At 44.1% G+C, this 10,621-nt stretch overlaps 1 protein-coding gene across 1 annotated transcript; it reads right to left on the bottom strand.

Annotated features, from left to right (window-relative positions):
• Positions 1–10,202, bottom strand: fh (fumarate hydratase). Its single transcript, XM_061231009.1, has 10 exons — positions 10,016–10,202; positions 9,212–9,346; positions 8,424–8,534; positions 8,008–8,184; positions 7,520–7,702; positions 6,609–6,774; positions 5,947–6,150; positions 4,162–4,289; positions 1,964–2,117; positions 1–565 (listed from the first exon to the last, which is right to left on the bottom strand). Exons 1-10 carry the CDS (start codon positions 10,133–10,135, stop codon positions 423–425), a joined length of 1,521 nt encoding a protein of 506 aa, XP_061086993.1. The 5' UTR covers positions 10,136–10,202; the 3' UTR covers positions 1–422.
• Between the last annotated feature and the right edge of the window lie 419 nt (positions 10,203–10,621).

Raw genomic sequence — 10,621 nt, 5'->3', positions numbered from 1 at the left:
AAGAAGGAAACAATTATATATATTTAAGAACATGGTATTTCTGTACAGGCAGAAAAAACATTTTTACACATTACTGGTGTTCCGAGAGGCGATTATTAGCGACAAAACTGGATGAAAGTAGCAGTCTGCATGATTGCTAAACTGATGGGTTTGTATCAGAAGAGTCCTGTTCTGGAATAATAAGGGGCAACTGGTGTATGCAGACCAGCTCATTTCGCTGCAGGTGGTCAAAGAAGGGAGGTGCATTTTAACTGCAGGCACCATCTATTTTAACACTGCCACCTTTACCACAATGGCCAAGGCTGGGGGGTTGTGATTCAATACAACAACAAAAAACCCCTTTCATTTTCAAAGTTCCATTTTATTGTAAAAGATGTAGGTGGTGGATGTCATGCCTGGACTGCTCCCTGCTGTTGACACACCTACTTGGGGCCCAGCATTTCGTGAGGCTTGACCCACTGGTCGAACTGTTCCTCTGTGAGATACCCCAGCTTGATGGCGGTCGCCTTCAGCGTCGAGCCCTCTTTGTGGGCAGTCTTAGCAATCGTAGCGGCTTTGTCGTAACCTGCGGGGAAGAGTAATCCCGTTTAAAATATTCCCTCAGATCCCGAGAGTCCCCGCGTAGACATCGGTGGCCATCTTGGAAGGCTTCTGTACACAACAAGCTTCTTAAAAGGAAAAAGGGTCGATGACTGCAAAAAAAAACCTAATCAAATAAGAAGTAAAAGGATTAAAATGTAAAAAGTATTTTGGGCGTTAATATTTATAACGGCTCTTGTCTATCATGAAGAAGACTTTGTTAACACACTACGTAGACCTCATCAGGAAGCTCTGGTCAGACGGTACAATTTATTGGGGTCACACCTCCACTATCCTGGACAATCTTGCGGCTAGATCTAGACAAGGCAAATTAGGTTTTTTTTTTTTTTTTTAAACCTGCTTGAAGGCCTTATGCAGAATGGAGCAAATTTAAATGAGGGTTTAAAAAAAAAAGTCCTGCACTGAGAGGTTAAAATTAGCCTAACCGATAGCTGCAAGCCACTGATGCCACAGATACAAGAGTGCCTTTTCATCTGTAACTCTCGCAGTCGAGACCGCGTGGTGGACCTGACTGCTCCTCCTCCCGACCCCGCCAAACACCGCAGGTAGATAACCGCGCGGCGCGGCTCCGATATCACCCGATGAATAAACATGTCCGAAACTTTCATCTTCTTTTCATCTTAGCGCGGCACCAAATTCCCCCCCCAAGTTCCTGGGATGCAGGCAACCGTGTTCATTATAGAGGCAAATTAGGCCCCAGAGAAAGCTGACCTACTGTACACATCCTGCATACCGGATGCGTGTGCTAACAATCGCGCTGTGACACTGTTTTAATTACGCTCCACCTGCCCGGCAGGTTCAGGGGCCCTGCCGGAGAGCGTGTGCCAGGGAGCGCTCCGTGAGAAACACAGCCGTTTGGGGGGGGAAAGTGGGCACCTCGCTGATCTCGGCCTCCTCAGCATTAGCAAGTCTGATTAAGGCCATCAATCAGCCTCAACTCTCGAGTATGCGACACCTCATCCCCCGCCAGTTCAGTCCCCCGGCACACAGACGTCAAGCGCCCTCTTCACCGAGCTTTCCTCTCCGTCCCGCAGATTTGAGCGTTAAGAAGCGGGAAGGTAAAAAGCGGTTCCGTTTAAAAAGACCTTGCCTGTCCTGCATGACATTCCGCCTCTTTGTTCACCCGCTCTTTGCCTTTTTTAAAGTCCTTCATATTACTTAATATTACCTTTTTTCTTTTCTTTTTTTAAATGCCACAATAAACACGACCCGGGTCGAAGGAGGCGACTCGCTTGGCATTTAAGAAGCGACCACATGCAGGCCTTAGACAAACGGGTACAACCCTGACACGAAATTTCGGCGCGCCTATTCCGTGCTGCGGAGCCTTAGCGTGAGCGCCCTCTAGGGGCGGAAGAGCTCTTACCTATGTGCGGGTTGAGAGCAGTGACCAGCATGAGGGACTCATGCAGCAGCTTGTTGATCCGGTCCGTGTTGGCCTGGATGCCCACCACGCAGTTGTTCGTGAAGGACACCGACGCGTCACCCAGCAGTCTGGCTGAGTTGAGGACATTTTTGATCTGTGAAGACAATCGGCACAAGCCCACGAGGTAAGAAACAACGGGCCTGGTACGGCCAATGACTACTCATGGTATTCATTTTGCACCAATCATTGATTGTGTTTATTAGTTGGAGGCAGAAACACTGGGGGCTTTGATAAGGTGCTCGATACTATTTAGCTTTAAGGCAAACTAAGCATTAGGTACACTCTAGTGGTAGTAAAAGGTGAGCATTGCTGAGCTGAATGGCCTGTTCTCGTCATTCATGTTACGTTATATGCGTTGTGTGTCGTGTTGCGTTATGTTACGCACAAGCTATTAGCAAATCAGGCCCAAAAACTCCTGCTGATCACAGAATAAAGCATCTCCACATCCCAGCACACTGCACTGCAGCAAAAATCTCTGCACCAGTCGTAGAGGGTTTGGCAGAGCAGCATCTATATTTCATGCTTATTGTAGACAAATAATACCTATTCCACACCACAGCCCAGTCTCATCGAGTGCAAGAGGGAGAGGCCACAAGGGCAGCCTTGGGATGGCGAATTTATTGAGCCATACATTTACACTGAGACTAAGCAATGAGCAAGACACTCCGTCAACAGTGCGGAGAAAAACAACTCTAATTACACCAGCCTGTAATCGGTGAAAGATGAAATAATTGATTCAAAGTGCCTACCCTTGTTTTATAAGACAAAACTAAACTGAAGTTATTAACATTGTATTTACCAATTGATCCACCCGTGGAAATAAAACTGCAGCTTTAACCTGTACTTCATCTGATCAATTCCACACTGGAATGCATTTTTAAAACCTGTTCAATCAATCTGCTTTATTGTAACTTTGTAGTTATTACACTCCAATTCACTGCATAAATCAGAGGGCTGTCATCCCATTATATATTTAATTAATACTTGCATGAAATAGGTACTTTTTTTACTTGATTAATTTTATTTTTGTAAATAATACTTGCTGTAATGATATTATAGCACTAAGCATTACACGTGCTGTGCATTATCTATGGCACCATAACTATTATCTTCAACATCCTACTGACTATATTTACACACATAGTATTCTGAATGAGGGCCTTGGTCCTGGTGCTGGTCATATTCTGAGTGAGCAGTTTACATGCTGCCCACATGTAAAAATGCCCCTGCTGCCCAGATGTGTGTGTATGTGTATGTGTGTGTGTGTGTGTGTGCACCCTTATATCTACAGTATAATCAGTGTGTAACATTTTATTTAGCTAATTGACTACATAAATGAAAGCTCACCTATTTTTGTAGATAAAGCCTGACAGTCTCTTATTACATCCCTGCAGTCCTAATGACTCCTACAGACCTAGTAATTTGTCACTGAAGTATAAACAACCCAACAAATTAGAAGTCACAGCAGATACTTTCTGGAGAGAGCTATCCAAGGAAAATAAGAGGTAAATCATGCTGCATTTACGAGAAGACTTCATAGAACGAGAAATGTAAAAAATATAATCTCACACAATTAGCTACATTGCCTACAGTATCACTAGCACAGTAAATCAGACTGGACAACAGTCACAGTATATCATTCTTTTTGCCTGCTCATTCACTAAGGTCTAAAGCACATACCACTTTCTCGACAGTTGTTTCTAGCTATACAAAGCTATTAAAATCAAAAATTGTTTATTAATGAGCATGATGGCTTAGTTTTACACTGCTTGTGCTGCTGAAACTAATGGTGGTGCTTAATTAATGTTTACCAGCAGTGATACCCATGGGTTTCGTATGGGGAAATGAATGGCCTGTCCTTACAAAGCGGTCCACTTCTATTCCTGGAAATACATGGACCAGAGGGTTTTACGGAGCTCAACCGTTAAATTACACTTTCTCTCGCCGACTCAAGCTCCCCACCCAATCACTGACTGCACATTATTAACAGAGATTCATGGAGGAATCGAGTCCGTCATCCCGCGACTCTCCAGTGCATATCAATCAACCGAGCATTATTTAAGTTAGAATTTTTATTTAAGACACGGTGACACGAGAGCTTCGTGACTAACACACCTGTATTATACGACCGCTCTTACCATCATAGGCTTGAAAACGTTCAGTTCGAAGTGTCCGTTGCTGCCTCCGATAGTAACTGCCACGTGATTCCCCATTACTTGGGCAGCCACCATGGTCATAGCCTCGCACTGCGTTGGGTTCACTTTGCCTGGGAATAACAAGTGACAGGGAGCATTAGATGCCTGGGGTACGGGGGGTGAAATGAGATCACTTTGCATTAGTTCACGGGTCATTCGGCATTGTACAGAAACGGAATTATGATGCAGCTAATAGAGACTAAATAAGCCCCATAGCAGCCAGTGCCACTCTGAATTCAGCCAACAGCGTATGTTCTATATGGACAATATCCAAGGCTGCTGCAGAACACTATGAGGGAATACAATATGCTTTTGTCAAAACATTCTTCATTAGATTTTATTTGTGTCCTTGTTAAAGTCTATTTGTTTAGGCCCTTGGGCATGCATGTATATACGGCCTGAGGTGTTTCTACAAATGAACCAGCCAGGGAAATGGGGAGCATGCCTGACCTTTCCAACCATATTACTGTACTTTGTCAGCCAACTGCCAACAGAAATCATTATATTAAGAAATAGGAGGAGCACTCATTTAAGGCAAGTAGGAGAGCTATAAATTTGCTGTGAATGCCCCAGAAATATCTCCGCTAACCACACCCATTTTGGATTGTTCACTTAAGATTACGTCAAAGTTAGCAACCCTCTCAGGGCATTCTGCGGAGGGCAAGCAGGATGTAAAAAAAGACCAGTTGAAACTTGACCCAAAAGGCTCAGAGAGAATTTTGAACAGCTGCAAAACCCACGCAGAGGGCTGCACACTGACTACTGAAGGCTCCACAATCCCCAGTATAACAAAAAACATTTAAGCTATATGAAAAAATATTTGGGAAAAGAATAGTCAAATTCATTGACACATATGAAGAAAGATCGTCTATGGTGTAAACGATACTTAAAACTATGCAAGACAAATCCACTGTATTAATTTGTTGTCCTCATAGTAATATTGATACCATCATGAATCTTACCTCATGTGTACACTGTTACTTAGAAATATGGACAAAGATCAATTATGGTATCAATGTCACCTAGAACTACCGGAAACAAATCAGTTACATTCTTTTGTTGTCCTTTGTAGTTCTAAGTAACACTAATACCATAGTTGATATTTCTTCACAGCTCCAAAGTGCACATATGAAGAAAGGATTTGTCTCAAATAGTCATTTTGAACCAATTTGAGACCCTGTATTCAATCACAATATATCCATAACTGGGTGATGAATACATGCAAGCCTACATTTACACTTACTTCGCAGTTCTTCAAGTTCATTTTCCAAGTCAAAGTTAAGCAGACATTTTTGTCTGAATTCAGCCTGAATGTTTTACAAAGACAAAGAGAGAGAGTGAGAGAGAGTGAGAGAGAGTGAGAGAGAGTGAGAGAGAGTGAGAGAGTGAGAGAGTGAGAGAGTGAGAGAGTGAGAGAGAGTGAGAGAGTGAGAGAGAGTGTGAGAGAAAGAAAGAGAGTGAGAGAAAGAGAGTGAGAGAGTGAGAGAGTGAGAGAGTGAGAGAGAGGGAGAGAGGGAGAGAGAGGGAGAGAGAGTGAGAGAGAGTGAGAGGGAGTGAGAGGGAGTGAGAGAGAGGGTGATGGAGAGAGAAAGAAAGAGTGAGAGAGTGAGAGAGAGTGAGAGAGAGTGAGAGAGAGTGAGAGAGAGTGAGAGAGAGTGAGAGAGAGTGAGAGAGAGTGAGAGAGTGAGGAAAGGGCTAGCGACACCCGGCATAATAGGGAACGCTCACCCGGCATAATGCTGCTTCCCGGCTCGTTCTCGGGCAGGACGAGCTCCCCCAGGCCACAGCGGGGCCCGGAGCCCAGGAAGCGGATGTCGTTGGCGATCTTCATCATGCTGCAGGCCACCGTGTTGAGGGCGCCGCTCAGCTCCACCAGGGCGTCGTGGGCCGCCAGCGCCTCAAACTTGTTAGCGGCGGTCACAAACGGCAGGCCTGGGCACGACACAGGACAAGAGAGTTTCAACACAGGACAAGAGAGTTTCAACACAGCACAGCTTAACCGTTTACATGACACTTCTCCAGCTTCTCTCAACATTTCGCAGCAGAAAAACAAGAGGAAAACTACCTGAGGAAATAAGTTATATTTGTATACATGTCAAAAATGATAGACTTTGACTTGATTTTATACAGTTATTGCTTACATTCTGTTTAGGGTGTCAGTGCATAAGGGCAATTCCATGGTAACCAACATTATAACTGCCGTATACCTGAATGGTAATGTCCAATAGAGCTACATAAGAGACTGACAGGATTATTTTGACCAGATCGTTATAGAACCTGATATCAGTCTCCATCATGTAGCTGTATAGAACTCAAATATCTGGTATTTGTAACATCTGTTAACATGGAATTGAGCAACAATGTATGGAAGAACCGAGCCCATCTGGTACCTGAAAGAGCGGAAACCCTCTCCGCTACTTTCTCAGCGAACCCGATGCGAGTGTTCAGGCCAGTGCCCACTGCAGTCCCCCCAGCTGCCAGCTCATACACTCTGGGCATGGCCACCTTCACCCGCTCGATGCTGTACTTAACCTGCTGGACATACCCGCCAAACTCCTGGAGCAACGAGAGACACGGCAGGCCAATGCACATTACATCTGCACAACAGCTTCTGAGTCAACTACACACACTGCATTTTCACCCCCAAGAAAAACCAACTGAAAATCCAAACAGGGGAAAAAATACAAATAAAATGAACAAGCAGCTTCTTTGTGACCAAATAGATTTTTTGGGGGAGGGAAAACTCTCTCACACTCTCTCATACATACAGTATTTGTGTGCACCCACATATGTAACTTGAAACCAAAGGCTCTGGGCAGCCATGTTCAATTCAAAGGACAACAGAGAGTGGTGACAAGCAATTCAATTTGTTGCACCAAGTAGCAGATTAGGCAGCCACTCCAATCTAATTTAGGGCACATGGTGCAAAATTAACTCAATCATCATTGTGCTACACGATGCATACGAGTCCACATCTGTACCGTTTCCTTAATGCTTGGGCTTAAAAGTGAAATAAAAAATTTTTAGGGCCAATTTCACATATTAAGCCTGAATTCAATTTTGAGTGGAGATTCTCCATACAAAACTCAATTTAGTCCAGGACTAAGCTTAAACTGTGTCCGTGAAACAAGCCCATAAACTGTTCAATGCCAATAAAGCAAACTTAACTTGTTTCTGCGATCTTCACACTTGTGTTTGTATTGTGTCTCAGGATACGTGCATTTGGATAACTGGATAACAAGCTTACAAGTGCAAAGTTCAGGGATAAAAGTGCAGCAAATTAGTAAAATCCAGGCCGTACCTGTCCGAGGGAGAGGGGCACCGCGTCCTGGGTGTGTGTGCGACCGATCTTGATGATGTGGTTAAAGTCGGCGGCCTTGGCAGCCAGGGCATCGTGCAGAGTCTGCAGGCCTGGGAGGAGCACGCCGTGGACCTCCATGGCTGCGGCGATGTGCATCGCTGTGGGGAAGGTGTCGTTGGAGCTCTGCAGCGTTAAAACAAATACATTTCATAATGAATAAATAATTCACGATTTGTCACTTAGCTGACGCTTTCATCCAAAGGGACTTACAGCTGATTTAGACTAAGCAGGCAACAATCCCCCCGGGAACAATGTGAGGTAAGGGCCTTGCTCAAGGGACAAAGAGGGGCTTTATCGTGGCTACACTGGTGCTTGAACAACCAATCCACTCAATATTGACAGCCAAGATCTATAGCACAGAAATTATTGGAAACAAAAAAGGTGACAAGAAGGGAGTTGGGAGATGACAGGTTACTGTAAAAACACACCTGGCTCTTGTTGACGTGGTCATTGGGGTGCACTGGATCCTTACTCCCCAGCTTTCCGCCCATGAGCTCAATGGCCCTGTTGCTGATGACTTCATTCACGTTCATATTCGTCTGCGTGCCTGAACCAGTCTGCCAGATGACCAGTGGGAAGTGATCGTCCAGTTTGCCAGCAGTGACCTAGCAACAGTCACCAAAGGCAATTAGAGGAAAGTTAAGAAATATACATTTAGCTACGATGACAAAAATACAGGGCATGCAATTAAAATTCTAACCAAGCAGGTATACGTTATCCCATTTTTCTTTCAAACTGAGAACAGATTTTTTCCAGTCCTTGATTTGGGCCAGATTCATTTTCAGGTGAAGGTGTGGTCAAGCTCTTTATGTCAAACAACAGCAGAGGTGACCAACTGCAATACCTCATCTGCAGCCTGGACAATGGCATCAGCAACCTTTGGATCCAGGCCGTAATCTTTGTTCACCTCTGCTGCAGCCCTCTTCAGGATCCCAAAGGCTTTGATTACTTGAATCTGAGTTGCATGGAAAAGGTCGAACGGTTATGTGCTGCCATTTTCATGATGATACTCAGGCCTTTTAGGAAGTTATTCAAACTTTTTTTTTTTTTTGGTAAACCACACAATATACACTAGATCCTCAATCTCAGGCAGAAACCACATGTTTGTCCAACTCCTTGTCTGGGCTATGGTATACTGTTTCCTGGACAACTGCAACTCCCGGCTTGCTGGCTTCCCTGCTACTCATCCAGAACACTACCAAACCTCCCCCTTAGCTGCAACCCCCCTAACCCTAACCCCGTCACAGGTACTCAAAGCAAATGAAAAAACCTGGAGCTTGCCTGCCCCTGGAGCTTACACCCCCCTGCATACGTTCAAACAATCATCAAAGCACACATGTGGTCTGGGGAGTCTGGCTGCCCCTCCTCTGTATGCCTGCACTGCATATCTGGTCTGAATCCCCGTCCCCAAAGAGACCCAGCACTTCAGAGAGTATCTAGGCTCTCTCAACCCCCAAACCCTCTTTCTAAACACTTCTAGACAGTTTAATACTGAATATGGTAGTCTGTATAGTTGATTATGCTAAAAATACATCCGAAGAGCAATTCATGTTACACGTTTACTCAGGAATGGGTATGATATCATGTAAAATGCGAGTAATATTTTAAAACCGTTCACTTAAAGTAACTTACTGGCATTCGTTCAGTAACGCCGCCAATTTTGAAGTTCATTGTAGATCTGACCGTCTGGGCTCCATAGTACTTGTCACTTGGCACTTTAAGCTCCCCAAAGGTGTCTCGCTCAATTCTGTAAGACTCTGAGCTTGCCTGAGAGACATTTGACAAATGCACATCGAAAAATACTGTCGGTAATGGCACCAAGAATTGTAATGCAAAGCAGAACGAAACAACCAAACGTATTCGTGTGTTATTATTCGAGCCAAAAATTTCTTTAGACACCTAACGTTAGTGAAACCTATACAATGTGTTTCTGCATCTGCGCTGCAGAAACCTGCTTGCTGACCAAATAGCCAGCAAACACGAGCTAATCAATTTGCAGTCAACATAACTAGCTAGGTACTCAACGTTCGTAATATTGTAGACTAATGTGAGAGAGTTCGCGGACAAGACATTAGATTAGCGGTCTTTGACCTTGTTCGCTGGAGAGTTCACTTGCTAACCAGACAAAGTTAGCCAGCACAAGATATTACCGTAGCTAGCTACCTCGACTTGCTACCATCCAGCACCAGCTAGTCAACCTGCAACAATGTTCCTTGTTCTTTCAAGGTCTTTTCCAGGTGATTAGCTAGCTAGATAGATGACATTTTTCAGACTGGTTGCAAGCGATGTGCAGGGAACACACCCACAAGCTAGTTGAGAACAGTTCACTAGCTAGCAAGCTGTATTTATGCTACAACGATAGCTGTAACTAAAGGTCACACGCGGGCCTTTACTACGTTGTGTATTAAAATGCACTTTGAAAAACAGGAAACCTACCATTCTAGACGAAGTAAGAATTGCCCCAATAGCAGGACTGCGATTTTTAACGGCAATGCTCCTTTGTAATGCCAGGAGGTTGCAATTGAATCGCTGGACGCTTCTCAGAGAGCGATACATGGCGCTGTTCCTGTCTGTGACACTGCGGTGAAGGGCGGAACTTTGATCAGCCAACCAAAGACCTTTGTTAGTGGGTGGAAGCATTTATCGGTAGGAACGGTTGTGTGCACGGGGGAAAGTACAAAAGCAACACAGGCATATTAGATCAATTTAGATTAATAAAATAGAATATGAGCACAAAAGAAATAAGGCGACCATGATGTTTTGAGGGTACAATACATTCATTTGAATCCACATATTTTAGTTGTATTTTTATTTTTAGCGACATTGTATCATATTCAATGTGATTTCTAGTATTGTAGCTGTTTTGTAATATTACCTCCAAATGTACATTTTATTACCCGAATGTGATGTGGACAGAATTAAGTACCGGAACTTTTTAAATAACGCCGGAAAGCGAATGGTATCCCTTTCATCAAAACGCTCTCTGTTGTCTTTTTAAATTCGTGGACGTCCCATGATTCCTTTCGTCATTTGTCGTTTTAA

This window comes from Conger conger, chromosome 2, assembly GCF_963514075.1.
Source record: "Conger conger chromosome 2, fConCon1.1, whole genome shotgun sequence".
Taxonomy (NCBI): Eukaryota; Metazoa; Chordata; class Actinopteri; order Anguilliformes; family Congridae; genus Conger; species Conger conger.
This window is presented reverse-complemented; position numbering and strand designations above follow the sequence as displayed.